A 19,027-nucleotide genomic window follows, 5' to 3' on the forward strand; every position below is an offset into this window, starting at 1 on the left:
CCAAAACAATACAGAGAAACCCTGTCTCGTAAAAACCAAAAAAAAAAAAAAAAAAAAAAAAAAAGCAGTTTGTTTCTCCAGGGAGACTATCTTGGAGGAAACTAAATTGTCATTTGTAAGTGGTTATTAATTGAAGACTGATTCTGGGTTAAGAACGGGAGCATGTGTCCACTTCTCCTTTCAGTTGGACCCCAACCGGTGCAGACCGGTGCAGACCAGTGCAAACTGGTGCATGCCCTGTGCGTGATGCTTCAGTCTCCGTGGGTTCGTCTGCGCATTGCCCAGGTTTGTTTAGAAGGCCTTGTTTCCTTCCTTGTCTTCATCTCTTCTGGCTCCTACATTCTTTCCACCTCCTCTTCCACAGTGTTTCTTGTGCCCTGAAGGGAAGAATTTGATGGAGACATCCCACTTAGGGCTGAGTGTTCCAAGCTCTCTCTCTGTCTTCATAATGTCTGGCTGTGGGTCTCTGTGATGACTGTGCAAGGTACTGACCTAGGAGTACAGCGGATTGTCATTAGGAGTCATTTTATTCCTTCTCCTCCTCCTTCTTCTTTAGAACAATAGTATTTGGGTTTACTCTTGGTTTCTGGGCTATCTAGTCTCAGGCTCTTGGTCACCCAAGCAATGTTAGATATGAAATATCATACACCATATATAACGATATGGGTTCTCTCTTGTGAAGTGGGTCTTAAGTCAAATTAGATATTGGTTGATTACTTCCAGAAGCCTTTTTGTTGTTTGTTTTTTTTTTTTTTTTTGAGACAGGGTTTCTCTGTGTAGCCCTGTGTCCTAGAATTCACTCTGTAGACCAGGCTGTCCTTGAACCCAGAGATCTACATGACTCTGCCCTTCCTCCCGAGTTCTGGGATTAAAGGTTTGTGCCACCACCACCCAGTGCAAATAAGACTTTTTATTCAGGACCCACCATGCCCTCTGCTAAGAACTCGATGGGCTTGGAAAGCACCCCCAGCTCCAGAGCCCACTTCATGATGGACTCTGATGACTTGGAGGTTAACTTGGTCAAGGTCACAGGGAGACAGGCAGCCAGAGCTGCACCTCGGGTGGTTTGGCCTCAGTTCATTCTCAATCACTAAACTGTCGTGTCCCAAGAACTTGCCAGATGATTTCCTCTTGGATCTGGATGCTGTGACGGGTGATGGGCTGGCAGCCGTGAACTCCATCCTCACCATGCCAGGCACAGACTGCCAGGAAAATGAGTCTTCCTGCCTTGAGTACGCCCAGCTGTGGACAGCAGGAACGTGCCTGTTAGGAACTAGAATTCACCCAACTTGTTCATAACACCCCACAAACACACCCATGTGCACGCACGTGCGTGCGTGCGTGCGTGTGTGTGTGTGTGTGTGTGTGTGTGTGTGTGTGTGTGTGAGCCTGTTGCCCAGAATTGCATCGCTGTTACCGTGTGTCTCCCTGGGTCTGTGTTGTGACCATGCCATAGCCATATAGGTATGGCTAGGGAGTTGCTGGTCTCATTCCTATGAGCTGATGTGAGCAGTGGACCTGCTCATTGCCTCCTTATATCTATATATGCCTCTTTCTAGAGCTTCCTGTTCCTCCTGGGAGAGAAGTTTCTAGAAATCCATTCCCCAAGACAATGAAAGACCTCATAGGAACGGCTGGGTCTCTTCATAATCTCAAGTGACATCTAGCCATTTTCATTACTTAAAGAAAAAGCTCTAAAAACTATGGAGATAGCTCCTTCCACTGTCTCCCGTTAGCACTTCCCCCCCAAATGCTGTGCCCCCCCTCATGCACCTAAACCTGCTGTTGAGTTACCGGCCCCCAGAGGCTGTGGCTCTGGGCAGATGCATCTATACACCCTCCAGCCGCCGCCTTCCTGAGTGTAATCAAGCATCGAGCTAAGTAGCAAATAAATCTCTCGATCTCATAAGCTGCACAGCGAGATCATGTAAATGCAAATGAAAGACCTGATTTCAAGCTGTCGAGGGGGGGAGGGGAGAGAGCACCAGGGCTCTGTCACTGTGACCGCCTCTGGGGGCGAGGGCCATACATCAGAAGCAAGACCTGAGCTGCGGGGCTCACAGAGGGAGGCTGCCTGCCCTGGGGAACAGCCAGGCAGCCAGGTAGGCAGGCTGTGGGTCCAGGTAGCCCAGGGCCAAGAGAAATAGTCTAAGGCTGGAATGGAGTGGTAGGGCTGGTCCTAGGGGTTTGCTCATCATGACCCAGGCTGGAGAGGCCCTGTGGAGTGCTAGTCATGAGGGAAGGCCATCGCTGCTGCCTGAGCCTGCCTCTGGGCTCTGTCCAGGAACCTCTCTGCTGAGGCTTGATGGGTGAAGATGTGCGGGGAGGCACTGACAACTTCAGGGACATGGCACCCACTTAGGCCACCTCGGTCCTCCCATCCTGGGCTGCAGTGTGGTGATGCAACCAGAGTCTTACCTGGACTAAAATATAAGTTTATTATATAAAATAGCAATATACATAAAGCAACCCTGCTTTTCTTCCTTTTAAAAGTGCTGTTATCTTGAGAGAGTATCCTGTAGATCGAATTGGACTTAAAGTGCTGCTCCTGCCTTTTTTCCCCCCCGCCCTCTCGGTGCTGGGATCAAGTAATGTGGGCCATAGGTGCTTCTTGAGGGGATGGGGCCCAGGGCCTTGTGCCTGTTACACAAGCACTCTTCCAACTGAGCTGCCTTTTCTTTTTTCTAATGATAAAAGTGACATCTATAACCACATACGGTCACACAGCATTTGTGCTTCTCTGTTCCTCCCTGTATTTTTTTTAAAGAGCATTAAGAAAATAACAGAAACATCTCTGCATGGTGGTGATATATGTAAAATTTTGAGTCCTGCTGAGTCTTTTTTTTTTTGTTGTTTGATGCTATTTTACACACCTTTGATCATATGTGGATGTGTTCTTCCGGCGTGTGGCTTTTGGTATCATTACACAACGTTCAGACAATGCACACTCCTCAAAGCCCGGGCTGCCTGGGTCCTTTGACGCATCATGCGCCTCGATTCCCCAGATTGTTTATCTGAGGCTCTCATTATGGAAATAAATAAATATCCCTATGCTAATAGCGATCACAATTTGCATTTATATTGTGCTTTTCATTGGGAAATCTTAAGTTGTTTTACAGTAATGAACTACCCTGAGTACAGGCACAGGGTATGTGTGCATTTGTATGCAGAAGTGGGATGGTATGCAGATATTTACTTAATAACTACTGGGCAATAACTGGGATTTCACCTCTCTCTGTTCTAATAGGGTGCAGGATAGGGAGGGGAGGCTTTACAGTTGCAGACCAAGCATCTGTTTTGTTTAGATGCCGGCTAGGGAGCTAATAGGTTATGCGTGCGTGGCGACCAGGAAGCAGGAGCAGCCGACGCCTTGGGGTGGGGCTGGCTCTCTTGGAGTGGACACCTAAGGTGGGCCTGGAACTCTGGCATCTAGCTCCCCAGCACAAAACCTGCCATTTTAGAAATGAACACATCTCCTCATCTGTCTGGAGCAAGTTCAGTTTGGACAACCCAAGGGCCAACGCTGGCCAACAGCACCTGTTTTCACTGAGGATACAGAAGGGTATGAGGTAGAAGGCAGTCTGGACTTCAAGGCGGCATCTTTTTGGGTCCCAGGGAACTTCAGAGCAAGGCAGTTGCCCTTAGGAAATGTTGTCACCTGTATCTGTGGTTGTCACAGGGCCACCAGCCTTAGGCAGTTCCAGGGCTGCTGAGCCACCCTTGCTGGGGGTGGTTTTTCAGAGCTCCAATCCTCGTGTTGAGGAGTAGGAGGAAGCCGCTGTTGTAGAAGGAACTGGGAGAATCCCAGGACCCCCTGGGACGAGGAGAGAGATGGTTTTAATTAGAGCAGAGAGGATGGGACTAAGGCAGAGAGGGATGACATGTTAATAAGGTTTAATGAAGCTGTCTGCTGATGGGGACAGCTGTCACCCAGAGCTGTGTTCCAGCCAAGCCACTCAGTGACAGAGGAAAACTCCGGGAGAGAGTGCTTTCAAGGCGGCTGGGGAGGGTGGGGTGGCCAGCCTGGAGCTGGGACCCCGCTCTCTGCAGCTGAACACCCCTGGGATAAGGGATTCAGGCTAGGGAGTCATCTTAAATGACTTCTAATAGTTCACAGCTCCCTGATGTGCAAAACCAAGGCCTGCCTCTTGCAGACCTCGAGGACTTGGGTGAACTGTCTTAAGAATCAGCTGTAAGAATGAGGAATGCAGGATTTGAAGGCTGATAGGACTTTATTAGTTTTTCTTCCTTCCTGACCCTCTGTCTCGCATCTGTCCAATGAGAATGCTATAGCCTCCCTTACAAGGGTGAGAGGCTGTGTGGGCTAGGACGAAGGGCTGACCTCCAAAGGAGGTGGTGGTGTTTGTTTTGTTTTTCGAGACAGGGTTTCTCTATATAGCTTTGGGATCTGTCCTGGAACTCGCTCTGTAGACCAGGCTGTCCTCAAACTCACAGAGATCCGCCTGCCGCTGCCTCCCAAGTGCTGGGACTAAAGGCGTGCGCCACCAATGCCAAGCCAAGGGAGGTGATTTTTAACCTCCCTTGCTCTTAGAATGGATCAGGTATAGACTTGTACTTTTTTTCAAGATTTTTTTTTATTTATGTGTATGTGTGTCTATGTGTAAGTGTAGCTACATGTATGCAGTACCCCAGGAGGCCAGAGGAGGGTGACAGATCCTCTATAGTTGGGATTTCAGGCAATTGTGAGCTGCCTGGTGCGGGTGCTGGGAACTGAACCCAGGTCTTGTGCAAGAGCAGCAAGCACTCTAAAGCACTGAATCATTTCTCCAGCTCCTAGTACAGACTTCTTTAAGTTTCAGTTTGCCCATCTGTAAAATGGGAAGAGAAACCCCACCTAAGGCATTCTTGGAGTTCAGGGAGAAGAATAAAAAGCTAACCATAGTATCATAAAAAGAAGTCACAGGGTGCCATGCATGACTTGCACACAGGAGATGTTTTTCCTTTTCTTTGTTTCTCCTTCACTAAAGACAGCATGTCAGTTCTTTGTTTGGGGAGGGTGTTCCCAACATCCACAAGGTCCAATAACCTGCCATGCTACCAGCCTCAAGACCTTTTCACAGCTCAACCTCACTGCTAGCCCAGAGATCCCTTTTGCAAGTTGGCATCTCTCTCTCTCTCTCTCTCTCTCTCTCTCTCTCTCTCTCTCTCTCTCTCTCTCTCTCTCTCTCTCTCTCTCTCAGATTTATTTACTTATTTATTATACACAGTGTTCTGTCTGCACATATCCCTGTAGGCTAGAAGAGGGCTCTAAGAACCCATTACAAATGAGTTGTGAGCCACCATGTGGTTGCTGGGAATTGAACTCAGGACCTTTGAAAGAGCAGCCAGTGCTCTTAACCTCTGAGCCATCTCTCCAGCCTTGCAAGTCACCATCTCTTGTCCTTTCCTAATATGAGAGGCAGGCTGTTTGGGGACCCATGTGACTCATCAAAGCTGAGATTTGTGACTGAGTAGCATGGGCTCCACAGACACCAGAGTGAGGTTGCCGTGGAAGAGCAGGCGACCACCAGTCCTCAAGTCTCCTTGCAGCACAGCGGCAGCTGGTCTCAGACACCTGTCATCACCAGTTTGTCCTCACCTGGAATTCAAGGCCAGGGGCTCCCCTGAGCACACACCTGTCACACAACTCAGGGAGGGACCCAGAGCCCCCTCTGCCAGGCTGCTTCTCTCCTCAGCCTCTGGAGAGCTGCAGAGCACTGGCTGGACCCTCTCCTTCCAGGAAACCCCTGCATTGCCCTGGGCTCCCCTGCCCTCCCTGGATGCCTGCTGGATTGAGACATGTGTCTCTCTTTTCCTGGCTACTTTGCCAGACTCTGTAAGACTTAACCATCCTGTGCACAGCTGGTAATGGTTGGGAGGCAGAGGCAGCCAGATCTCTAAAAGTTGGAGGCCAGCCGGTTCCTGGAACATAGAGAGCTCCAGGACAGCCAGGGCTACACAGAGAAAGTCTACCTCACAACAGACATACACAGACACAGAACCACACACAGAGAAAGAAAGAAAGGAAGGAAGGAAGACAGGAAGGAAGGAAGGAAGGAAGGAAGGAAGGAAGGAAGGAAGGAAGGAAGGAAGGAAGGAAAAAGAAAAAGCCAACTAACTACTGTCCTGAGATAGCTGGCCTGGGTGAGTGTGGGGTGGGGTTTCTGGCGCTATCCTGAGTGAACTGTTAGTATCATTTACAGATGTTTTGGGGGTGTGTACACATATGTACTTCTTCAGTGTTGTGTTTGCTGTTTTTCCTGTTGCTGTAACCAAATGCTCTGAGAAAAACCAACTTAGAAGAGGCAGGGTTTATCCTGGCTCCTGGCTTGAGGGCACAGTCCATGACGGTGGGGAAGGTATAGTGACAGGAGCGTGAGGCGGCTGGTCACATGGCATCTGCAGTCAGAAGCTGAGTCAGAAGCCAAACTAACTCCCTCCTTCTTATTCAGTTTGGGACTGCAGCCCACAGGACAGTGTCCCTCGTGGCTAGAAGTTGATACCAGTCTTCCTACGGCTGTACCAGCTCACAATCCCACAGATCATAAGTGTTCTGATTGCGTCAGATCTTGAAAGTGCCATTGAACTTTTATTTTTATTTTGTTTTATTTTTATTTTGTTTTGTGCTTTGCCAAGGTCAAATGCCTTGATGGGTGGACCTTGGCTACTCAGGAATCTTCTTCTTCTTCTTCTTCTTCTTCTTCTTCTTCTTCTTCTTCTTCTTCTTCTTCTTCTTCTTCTTCTTCTTCTTCTTCTTCTTCTTCATCTTTTTTGTTTTTCAAGACAGGGTTTCTCTGTATTGTTTTGGAGGCTGTCCTGGAACTCGCTCTGTAGACCAGGCTGGCCTCAAACTCACAGAGATCCACCTGCCTCTGCCTCCCAAGTGCTGGGATTAAAGGCGTACGCCACCAACGCCCGGCCTCAGAAATCTTAATTTAAGTCTTTTGCTCATTTTTCTATAGACATGCTTTCCTTTTGTTTTCTTCCAAGACAGGGTTTCTCTGTGTAGCTTTGGCGCCTTTCCTGGCACTTGCTTTGTAGAGCAGGCTGGCCTCGAACTCACAGAGATCCGCCTGCCTCTGCCTCCTGAGTGCTGGAACTAAAGGCGTGCGCCACCACCATCCGGTTCTACTGTTCACTTCTTAAGAGCAAGGCCGTGTGACTCTTTCATCTCAGAACTCACAGCACAGGGCTCAGTGCAAAAGAGGGACAAACTCAAGATCTGTGGAATAAATAAAAGCAAACTCCTCCCCAAAGTGGATTTCTGATGGACAGTGTCTTCCCTCTTTCCTAAATCCCAGGCAACAGGTGTGCAGAACACAGAGACTGAGGCACCTGTCCCTTGCTGAAGATGACATTCAGCTCTTGAGTCTGTCCATTGTTCCTCTTCCAGCTGGAAGTTGGCCCACCTGCACCTACCCTGAGGGAGGCAGGGCCATGCAGAGAAGCCATGTTTTAATTAACTTCCCAGCAGTCATTGGCGATACCAGTTTTCATAAACAAACGAGAGGCCAGAGCATCATCTGTAGCACAGAGTGAGCTATGTGGAAGGAATTTAAAACCAAACCACACAGCAGAGTACCTGCCTAGAACCCAGAACCCCCAGCTCTCTAGGGAGACTGGGGTCTGGGATTTGAGAAGTGAAAGAAGACAGAGAGGAATGGCCAGTTGCCTGTGGGGAGAACAGGAGGCTGCTTCTGGGCTGGGGCTGGCGGTCTCACCGTGGGACCTTCTAGGAAGCACAGGAGAGTTTCAGGGTTCTCCATCCCATGGGGCTTCAAGTGAAGGGTAGCCATTCGCTGGCCGGGCAGGCAGGCCCTCCCCAGACCTGATGGGCTTCCCAGCCTTTGAACATCTGGAAAGAACTGATGATGTTTATGCCATCCAGTGTGTTGAGGCGGAATATTCCTTACACTGTGTCACTGTGATCGGTTTAATAAAGGGCTGAATGGCCAATAGTTAGGCAGGAAGAGGTTGGGTGGGACTTCTGGGGACAGAGAGGTCTCAGGGAAGAAGAAAGGGGAGTCACCGGCCCGATGAAGAGGAATCAGGAGCTGCAGGAGAGGTGAAAGTCCAGAGTCACGCGGCAGCACTTAGTGAATAGAAATGGGTTAATTTAAGTGATAAGAGCTAGTTAGAAACAAGCCTAACTAAGGCTGAGCTTTCATAGTTAATAAAGAGCCTCTGTGTCATGATTTGCTGTGTAGTGAATTTGTTAACACCTGGTTTACCAAAGGCCTAGTTAGTTCATTCCCCCATTCAAGCATGTTTGTTAGCATCTACTGTATTGCTGGGTACTGGGGGAAACCAAATATAACCTTAAAATACATGATCACGCACTTCAAGTCATATTAAGATAACGATTATTTCTTAAAAATCCATGTGTATTGTTCTAAAAATGGTAAGTGACTATTAAAACAAACAGGGCTGGGCGCATGACTCGGTTGGTGAAGTGCTTGCCCTCCGAGTGCAAGGACCTGAGCTGACCCCAGAATCCATGCAGAAAGAGAATGTGGTGGGACACCTTTGGGACCCACTGAGGGGGGAAGGGACAGCAGGAGGCTGCCCAGGCTCAACCCGATGGCCGGCCTACTGGCAGTGAGACTCTGTTACATAAAACAAGGCAGAAAGCACCTGGAGAACGATACCTAGGGTTGTCCCCTGACCTCCATGCATATGAACATACAAGCACATACATGCATGCATTCCCCCACCCATACTCACATACTGGACCACTCCCCCACAAAGGACACAGCCTCCAGGAGCTGGGGTGGAGCACCACTGCCCCCAGAGGACACAGCCTCCAGGAGCTGGGGTGGAGCTAGCCAAACATCAGACAATTGCTAACTTAACTACTTTTCTTCACACTTTGCCCACAGCTTGTTTGAGATATAATCATCATACCACCCAGTTCACCTGTTCTCGCTGTGTAAGATGTACCGACCCTTAGGCTAACCAGTGTCAAACAACTGACACCATGGGCAGTAGGATGGTTTTCTCCCTCCCAGGGAACTGTCCCTTAGATAGCCTCGCCATCCCTCACTCACCATCCACTCCTGACCCAGGAGCCTCACACCTTCCTGCCTGTTCTGGGCATTCACATGGTGGACCCTTGTGGCCCTCTATGTCTGCCTTTGAAGAGCCATGCTGTCAAGGCCCAGTACGCTGTGGCAGATACTTTTATGGACCTTGAAAGGCAACAAGGAACCTATCCAGACTACCATCCCAGAGTCTTCTCCGAAGAGGGTTTAACAGATTATTTTTAGCCAAGTATGGTGGTACACACCTATAATCCCATCACAGAGGCAGACAGACTTCTGTGAATTCAAAGCTAGCTTAGTCTGCATAGTGAGTTCCAGACCTGACAGGGCCACATAGTGAGACCCTCTCTCAAAAAAAGAAACAAACCAAAGCTATTTGTTTTTATTTATGTGACTGTATGTGTCTGTGTTTGGGGAAAGTGCACCTGAGTGTAGTACTCATAGAGACCAGAAGGGGGCATCAGATTCTGGAATTACAAGCAGTCACAAGCCTCCCAACATTGGTTGGGACCTCTACAAGAGCAGTACATAATCCTAAGCACCCAGCTATCACTCCACCCCTAAGAGGCTTTTTATCGTAGGCACTTATTGCACACCTGCCATAAGTCACCAAGAAGAGGAGCCTCAGACACTGTATGACCCCCATGCAAGAGGGCCTAGTATGTGTGTTCTTGGCAATGAAGAAGGGTACTTCCAAGCCCCAAGTGAGTGGAACAGGATGTAATAATAACACAGCCTAGCATGCACCACACAAACTGGGTGTGACAACTCAAGCCTGAATCCCAGTGCTTGGGAGGTAAAGGCAGGAGGAAAAGAAATTCAAGATCATCCTTGACTCAGTGAGTTTGAGGCCAGTTTATGTCACATAAGACTCCAGCTCAGAAAAATATAAACACTCAGATGAAGGCGGGGCCACTTTGAGTTTGGGAGTGAGGGTGTGGCAGCAGAGAGTATAGGAGACGGAGCTGGGACACCTATTGATCCATCAGCCGATGGTGGGTCTACTCTGCCTCAGTCTGATACTGAGCTGCCAACGTTGCAGAGACAGCAAGGGCTGCCGGCGAGGTCCTGCCAGAGCTGTGAGCAGTTCTGAAGGTCCTCCCTGAGTTCTGCTCCTTCACACACCATGGAACATCTTGTAAGCCGGGAGCTGCCAGATCCTCAGAATGACCCAACGGGGCAGATCCTGGGGGACATAACCCCAGCCACCAGGGGGTACTCTCAGCCTGTGACCATGGACACACCCGCAAGAGTGTGTCCACAGCCCACAGGCTGACAGCACCAGAAAGCCCCTTGGCTCTGACATTTACTCAGCCCATGGGGTGAAGACAAAAAACTGGGATTCCCACTGACTCCACCCCTCCTACCCACGGCCACGTGGATGCCACCTCACTCTCTCCATCTGAAAAGTGGGGGCAATGAGCCCTGAGCCCCTAGATTAGTGGTTCTCAACCTTCCTAACATTGTGACCCTCTAATACAAAGTTCCTTGTGTTGGGATGGGTTGCTACTTCATAACTGTAATTTTGCTGTCATAAATCATAATATAAATGTGTTTTCTGATGGTCTTAGCCTCAGGGAACTTCCATTCTAGAGAGATGTGGAGATTAAGAAAGAAGCCAGTCCTAGGTGTAGAAAATGCACAGAATGGTCCATTGTCAAGACAGAACTGCCCACATAGAGAAAAACCAGAAACACTGAGCCCTGCAGACACCTGCCAGCCAAGCTATCCCCACCCACACTAGAAGATTACAGTCAAAATTTATTATTGTATTTCAAAACAGGGTTTCTCTGTGTAACAGTCCTGGCCATCCTGGAACTCACTCTGTAGACCAGACTGGCCTCGAACTCACAGAGATCTGCCTGCCTCTGCCTTCCAAGGGCTGGGGATTAAAGGCGTGCGCCACAACTGCCCAGCAAGTAAAAAATTATTAGTAGCCAAGTTTGCTTAACAGTCTACAAATGTGACGAAGCTCACGTGTCCGAAAAGCTTTAAAATAAGCGGGGGGGGGGGGAGGGGGTAAAAAGTAGAGATAATTCTATGCATATTCACCATTGAGAAAAGACAAATACTGGACAAGAAGGAGGGCTTAGCAGGTAAAAGTGCTTGCTGCCAACTGCACCCTGCTGTCATGGGAGATGGTGCTCAGCCCTGCTAAGCTCCTCTCCTTACTTCGGCCCTCTTCCCCCAACAGGCAGAGCTTGGCAAGCCCCGGGAGAGAAGCTGCAGCCTGCCTGGCATCAACTTTAATTATGGACTCTACATCCGGGGGCTAGATGGAGGAGTCCCTGAAGGTGAGTGGGTGTCTTTGGGAGCACAGAGATTCCAGAGGTGGATGAAGGATTTACATCTCCTTCCCACTCTTAGCCAGCTTGTATAAAGCCGCTTGGCGGGGACAGAGGGAAAATAAGAGGGAAAGAGCTGGTATCCCAGTGGTAAGAACACAGGCAAAAAGGAGAGCAATGAGGGGCCCAGGAGTGAGCAGTAGGGAACCATCAGAGATACCCCAAGTGTGGCTGTCCTCATCCTTTACCATGAAGCAGACACTGAACAGTCTCAGGGCCAACCTCCTGAGGTCCTTCCCAGTAGAAGTCAAAGCCAACTAGTTTGGTTTTTTTTCCTGATAAAATATTCTGACAACAAAGCCAGGCAGTAGTGGAACAGGCAGGAGAATCTCTGAGTTTGAGGCCAGCCTGGTCTGCAGAGTGAGTTCCAAGATAGCCAGGGCTACACAGAGAAGCCCTGTCTGGAGGGTGGGGGGAACTCTGACAACAAGCAGTTCAGGGCAGAGGGGGCCTTATTTAGCTCACAGTCCCAGGTCACTGCAGGGGAGTCGGTGACAGAAGCATAGACACATTGCATCCTCCGTCGAGAGCAGAGGGGATGAATGTACACCTACCTGCTCACAAGCTTGCCTGTGATCAGCTTGACTTCTCTACTCTTACAGTGGTGCTGCCTAAGAATGGTGCCGCCCACAGTGGACTGGGTCCCCCCCCCATCAACTAACTTAGTTGAGCAACCTCTCACAGACAATCTCTTGTTGAAACTAAGCTGACAGTTAAAGCTGATCATCATGCACCCCCTTTGGGATCTCCAGGAGACCTGTTCCTCCCTTCAGGTGGTTTGCCGGCCAGGCCAGGCAGTGCTGGCCCCTGTGATGAGGGCAATGGGAGCCCTGTGCCCTCTCCTCCCACTGATTCCCCCCCTCCCCCCCCCCCCCGTTATCTCCTTGCCTGCAGCCATTGGGCACTGGAATGTGTTTAAGCAGCAACCCACCTGCCCCCACGAGCTGACCCGGAACTATATTGCCATGAACCGTGGGGCTGTCAAAGCTGGCTTGGTGACTGCCAGGGAAAATATGCTCTATCGCGAACTTAATGACATCCGAATCAGCGATCAGGAAGACCGGCGACAGAAGGAGCCACCCTCTGCTCCTCCCAATGTGACCTTTGGGATCCGTTCACGGTAAGGTCAGGGAACCCGGCTCCCACCTTCTCTTTGGCTAACGAGGGAACTGCAGGCCAGAAGCAGAGCACTGGAGTGGCTGAAGCCAGGCTGTAGTGGGAAGCAGGAACACTGGCCAAAGATTTTCCTTATTCAAGGTCATTGGTCAGGTGTGATAGCACATGCCTATGGTCACAGTACTTTGTAGGCACGGGCAGGAGGTTAGGAATTCACAGTCATTCTTGTCTATATTGCCTACAAGTGTGAAGCCAGCCTGGGCTACATAAGACACTGCCTTAAAGCCAGTGCCTGCTGCAAAAGCAGGAGGACTTGAGTCTGGACTGTGGTTAGCCAGGAACCTTACCCTGCTGCCTCCTTGCTAAGAGGTTTCAAGTCTTCACTTCATTGAAGACTTTTTTTTAGTAGGAGCTGGATCAGCATACATGAGCTGTGTTGGTAGTTAAGATGCTGCAATTCAAAAAGAGTGAGGAGATTAGGGGCTGGAGAGATGGCTCAGCAACGGTTAAGAGCACTTGTTGCTTTTGCAAGAGTCGGGTTTAGTTCCCAGCACCTACATGGGACTTACAACCATGTATAACCCTAGTTCCAGGGGACCTGACACCTTTCTGGTCTCTGTAGTGCACATACACACATGCAGGCAAACACCCACACACATAAACAAAAATAAACCTTTGTGGTAAGCTGTATTATTAGCTTATGAAATGAAAGATGTCCTGTCACAAACCATCAGATAAATGTAGAAAATCTAGCTCGTACCACAGAAGCACGGGTTACGCTGAGAAGTGAGCTCTCTGGTCCTGTGACCACATAGATCACATGGGTCCCTGCCAATGCCAGTGCCATGGTCTCTACGGCAAAGAACGGTCAGTCTGGAGCCCAGATCAGTCACCAAGGGAGCCCCCGTTTCCCACGGTACCAGGCCTGCTGGCTGCTCACTGTTTTCAGGACTAGCCCCCTCCCTAGTTCTACGCACTCATGCTGGCCTCCATCATATGTCTCTCTCCATATTTTTTTTCCTACATCAGCCCATGTGCATGATGGGTACTCATTCCACCCTGACTCCAAACAGGACTATTGGATCAAGCTTGGTCATTCAGGGAGCCTGATTCCTCGGCCCCCAGCAATGTGCTACCCCACTCCTGTTGCTTGTCTGCTGGTTGGTGAGAATCCTTTTCTTTCTCTCATGTGTTTATTGTGGTAAAATCCTCAATACCAGGCCTATCCCTTTAACCAGAGGGGATGGGCACATTTCTGTCACTCTCAGCCACCATCCTTCCAGTTGTTTAATTCCCAAACTGAAACCCAGCTCCCCAAAGCCCACCAGCTTCCTCACAGGGGAGACTCTGCTCAGCCTCAGATGCCATCTGATGATATCCTTAGGCTTTGGGGTGTCTGTGTGGACCTTACGAAAGGAGGTTAGCTCAGACACTGGTGGGCAATGAGGCTAACGCTAGCCCAAGATAGCCTGTCTCTGGGCCTGCGACATCCTACTCCTCTGCCGTCTCGAAGGTCAGTCAGTCAGCCTTGTAGAATATCTAACACCCGGAGCAGCTTTAACAGGTCACACCATCTTGCTGGGGAAAATGCTTCAATTCTTCAGAGTCCAGTCTGGCAGCCCCTTTTCACTGGCCCACCATGGCCCACTGGAAGTGCGTTTCTGTGCACAGCACCCTTAAAGCCTGGGGTGTGGTGGTGGTGAGGCTCGTGAGAGAGTTGACCGGTCACCTGGGTTCCGGATCACAACAGTTCAGCTTCTCGCAAAGGTGCCCTCCTCACCTTGTCCCTGCAGACCGTAGAGTCTCCACGATAGCCCACTGACGAGGGGTGGAATTCTGGAATCAAGTTAGGCTTATTAACAGGTGCAGACAGTGCAGTGCACTCACAACACAGAACGAGGCTGCAAGGCCGCCTCTCCTCTCATCCCCAGTGGCAATCAGGAAGGTCTGGGGAAGGTCACCAAGCCCTGACTTCAGCAAGCTCCCCACAGGTCCAAGAGCGTGACCTTTGCCCTGCTCAGGCCTTTTAGGTCTTTTATTTGGGTATTCGGGTCACATATCTTCTTCTCTAACTCCAGCCCTTGGGCCAAGGGGTCCCTCAGAATTGGTCAGCCGAGCTGTGACAGAATTCCTGCAGCAGCCCATCCTGGAGTCCTCGAGACAGTTTGGTATCAGGGGAAGTCTGGGTCAAGAGTCAGCTTCGGTTCTGTGTCTGTTCCCAATTCCCCAAAGGAGGGAGCACTAGGCAGGCAGCTTGCCAGCCTGATTGAGCGCAGCTCAGTGAGCCATCTGCTGTGTGACCTTGGAAGTTCTCTTTACCTCTCTGAACTTCTTCCTACTTTCTCCTGTTTTATATACGGGCTTCTAGAATGTGATTGTTGGGCCTTGAGTTTTGACAATCTTTTTCACTTGGGAATTCTGTTTCCTCCTCCTGCATAATAGGGGAGCCATACCAGTGACCTCATTCTCTCTCCCCATTTTTTTCTGTAAATCTTCATTAGATATTCACTGGAGACTACTAGGGGTCCTATCTACCCACAGGAAGCTGGGAGGGGTTAACTGACCTCCCCAAATTCATGCAAGTCAGAGCCTGGCCCAGATTCTTTTTGTTGTTGGTTTTTTGAGACATGGTTTCTCTGTGTAACAGCCCTGGCTGTCCTGGAACTTGCTTTGTGGACAAAGCTAGCCTTGAACTCACAGAGATCCCTCTGGCTCTGCCTCCCAAGTGCTGGGATTAAAGTCGTGAGCCGCCACCACCACCACCACCACCGCCTGGCTGGCCCAGATTCTTAAGTAAAATTCTTCTATTTTGAAACATTTACTATTAGAACATATATAAGCAATCACTTGGCTGGGAGATCTTATTGAAAACAGGAGAGGAAAAGTTCAGAGAGGTGAGAAGAGCGCCCCAAGGTCACACAGCATTGCTGCTAACGGAGCCAGGCCTACAGTCAGGTGGCAGGCTCCTTATTTGAGGCTCCTCCCTAGGGGTCCCCGCTTTCTAATGTAGGTTTGTCTCAGACACACAGAACCTCTGGTCCCTGGGGAACTTCGGCTTTCCATCCTTCAAGTCAGCTGGGCTCAAAAAGGCCATGCATTATCATAAGATCCCAATATAAAACTCTTAAGTTGCTATAAAACAGAGTGGCCACAATTCCAGGCCAAGGGCGTGATGAAGGGCTGGCTGCATCTCCTGTGATGGTAAATGAGCTTTGCATATGCAAATTGAATGGATTTTAAAATGGTATTTAATGACAATTTCGTAGTCGACATTAACATTAATTGCACAGAAATGAAAATGTGGCATTAGGTTGCTGTTAGCCGTGAGTATTGGGCCATAAAGCTCCATCTTTATCAGTGAGGCCTTTCCCATGTGACAGGGCCACTCCACAAATTGCAGGCAGAGGGCTTTTATGGATCAGAAATATCCCCTAGCCAGCCTGATCAGCATCAATTTCGCTTTATTTCTTTGTAAATGGAGGTTAAATGGCCTCGGGAAGGGCTTGGAGCTGCCCAGACTGTGTGGTGAGCACCTCACCCTTCTGACTTAGATGCTTGGGAACAGTTAAAAACCCATCGCCCCACCCTGTAATGGGGCTATTACTTTAAAGTTATGGGTTCAAGGCCCATTCCCTGGTGAGCACCTTTAACAGGCCTCCCCTGTATTTATTTCTTTACTTTAAAAGCATGTTGAAAACCAAATCAGATTACACTCGACGCACAAGAATTGTTGCAGTGATTTGGTCCAATAAATAAATAATGAAGTAAATGAGCAGCACCTACATTCCTCTAAGATGTGTTAAAATAACGTCTCAGACAGACTATACACGCACAAGCCACGTGGGAAATAGGGCGCTAAGCTAAGGCAACCGCAAGGGATCCTGGAGAGTGCAAAGGCGGAATATGACCCCACCTTCTGTTTCCCAGGGGTGTGTCCCCCTTTTCCAGAGGCCCCCAAGAAAGCCCAGCTTTGGGATCCCTCAGTTACTTTCTTGGTGGCGAGATTCCTACATCTAAGCAGGAGAGGAGCCTTGCAATCACCAGTCTTGGAGCAGCTACCCACCCCTCCCCCCCAAAAAAAGCAGAGCTCTGAGCAGGCATCTGGAAGACGGGGTCACATGACCCATGGGCATAAGTGGAGGAGAGACAGGGGACAAGGCAGAGGGGTGTCCTTGTCTCGTGTAACAATTTTTAAAAAGGAGGGAGGGCTGGAGAGATGGCTCAGGAATTGCTAGGAAAGAGTGAAGACCTGAATTTGGACCCTAGAACCCATGTAAACCAGACAAGCATCTGTACCTGCGGCACTCCACAGGGAGGGGAGGAAACTGACGTGCTCCAGGGTGTGCTAACCTGATACAGGCAGTGGCAAGCAAGATAATCTCTCAAACAAGGTGAAGGCAAGGACCAACACCTGAGGGTGTCTTCAGACCTCCACGTTGTGCCATGACATTTTCAGTGAGCACCCACGTCACACATCTCACACACACACACCATCATATACCAACATCACACATACATATCATATACCCACATTGCACACACACATCACATACCCACATCATACCTACACACATCACACACACACCACATCACACACACACACATCATACACCCACATCACACACACACCACACATACACACATCTCACACACACACACCATCATATACCAACATCACACATACATATCATATACCCACATTGCACACACACATCACATACCCACATCATACCTACACACATCACAAACACACACCACACATCACACACACACACCACACATCACACACATCATACACCCACATCACACACACACCCCACATACACACATCTCACACACAGTTTTTAAAGTTTGAATGGGTTTCTTCATTAAAAGGAAAGAAGGCAGGACTGCACATAAAGACTGGACTTCCTGCCCTTCTAGACAAACAGAGGCCTGGACAGTGGGGTCTCACCAGCCCACTGGCTGTGCTTTGGATGGAACCCATGCCCTCCACGTATCCCATCCTTGCTAGCCTGGCCTCTCTCAGGTCTGTCTTACGTGTCTTGTTCTGGCATCAGAGCTTGGACCTGCTGGCGAAGACCCCACAGTTGCTTTATTTTTTGAGATAGCATCACATGTGTCCCAGGCTGGCCTTGAACTTGCTATGAAGCCAAGGATGGCTTTGAACATCTGATCCTCCTGCCTCCCACCTCCCCCCGCACCCAGTGCAGACATCACAGCTGTCCCACCATCCATCTCTACCCTTGATCTCTTAGCTCACGATTCTTTCTTGTCCTTTGAAGCAACACTTAGACATCAAGGATGTTTTTATGCACAAAGCTAACTACTGTGGCAGGGTCAGCCTATACACCCCGCGGCCTTGAGAGGGAGGGTCAGGCCTTGTCTCAAAGAGGAACATGAGGGTTTGTACAGGGTCTGGCCCCAGCTGGGAAGGCTTCACCTCTGCGGCCAGACAGCCGTGAAACCCTGGGAATTCTCCAGCTCCCCTTCACTGTCCCAAGCCAGCATTCCAGTAGGGTGGGACTGTCAAACCTCATCACCAGTACAGAAGGCCGTAACACAGAGCTCAAAGCATGCTGCATCTGAGGCCTGCACAGAGACATGTCTGTAGGCAGAAATGTAGCTATTAAAGGCATGCTTAATTATTGATGCATTTTAATAAGGGCTTGCGGGGAGGGGGTGCCCATGCCCTCGCATATCTTAATTGTTCCGGCTGCTAATTGGTCCTGTGTTCTCAGTAACAGCTAGTTAGAGACGTGGAGCCAGGGAACAGTCTGAGCCGGAGCTGGTAGAGTCCAGGCAGCTGAGGCTCTCCTACCGCTCTGCCTCATGCCAGCCTCAGGGACAGTCACCAGTGGGAGGTTCATCCCTCAGTGAGCAAAGGGTACCCGATCATAGCCCAGATGAACTGTACACACACCTGTCTGTCACTGTCACTGTTCCATATTGGAAACCCTTATCTGCATCCTCACCCTGTGTGTGTATGTGTGTGTGTGTTTAGAATCTTTATAGTCTTGTGTTTTCAGAGAGGAGACAGAGGGTCAGAATGGCAGACTAGCTTGCCTGTGGCCGCTCTGCAGTGGGACTGGGAATTGGTGTCCTCTGAATGCCCATGAGAGGGACAGAGGCACTAACACACACCAGGTAGAGGTAACGTGACTGAGGATGATGCTGGGATTTCCCCTGGAATCAGGACAGTAGGTTGCATTTCTTGAAAGTCCTTGAACTCCATTTAAATGTATCGGAGCTCAAGTGAGGTCCCTTCAACCCCCAGTGTGGCACATCACCTGCTAACCAGCTTGGGAGGGGGAGAGGTATATTTGGAATCCAATTAGGGTCTACATTTTATTTATTTATCTATTTATTTATTTATGTATTTGAGACATGGTTTCTCTGTGTAACAGCCCTGGCTGTCCTGGAATTCCCTTTGTAAACCAGGTTGGCCTCGAACTCACAGAGATCCGCCTGCCTCTGCCTCCCGAGTGCTGGGATTAAAGGCATGCGCCACCACCGCAGCTAGGC

General features: G+C 49.6%; 1 protein-coding gene and 1 long non-coding RNA gene across 2 annotated transcripts in view; one reads left to right on the forward strand and one right to left on the reverse strand.

Annotated features, from left to right (window-relative positions):
* Nucleotides 1-19,027, forward strand: part of Cfap77 (cilia and flagella associated protein 77) — a 120,969-nt gene that overhangs the window by 56,801 nt on the left and 45,141 nt on the right. Inside the window, exons 2-3 of the mRNA XM_005085431.4 lie at nt 11,236-11,335; nt 12,281-12,506. Coding sequence (XP_005085488.1) covers nt 11,236-11,335; nt 12,281-12,506 — 326 coding nt within the window. The remainder of the gene's footprint in view (nt 1-11,235; nt 11,336-12,280; nt 12,507-19,027) is intronic.
* On the reverse strand, nt 896-12,945 carry LOC121140311. Its single transcript, XR_005877087.1, has 2 exons — nt 12,850-12,945; nt 896-1,242 (listed from the first exon to the last, which is right to left on the reverse strand). It is a non-coding gene; the product is annotated as an uncharacterized LOC121140311 (long non-coding RNA).

The sequence above is a fragment of the Mesocricetus auratus genome, unplaced genomic scaffold (genome assembly GCF_017639785.1).
Source record: "Mesocricetus auratus isolate SY011 unplaced genomic scaffold, BCM_Maur_2.0 Super-Scaffold_100004, whole genome shotgun sequence".
Taxonomy (NCBI): domain Eukaryota; kingdom Metazoa; phylum Chordata; class Mammalia; order Rodentia; family Cricetidae; genus Mesocricetus; species Mesocricetus auratus.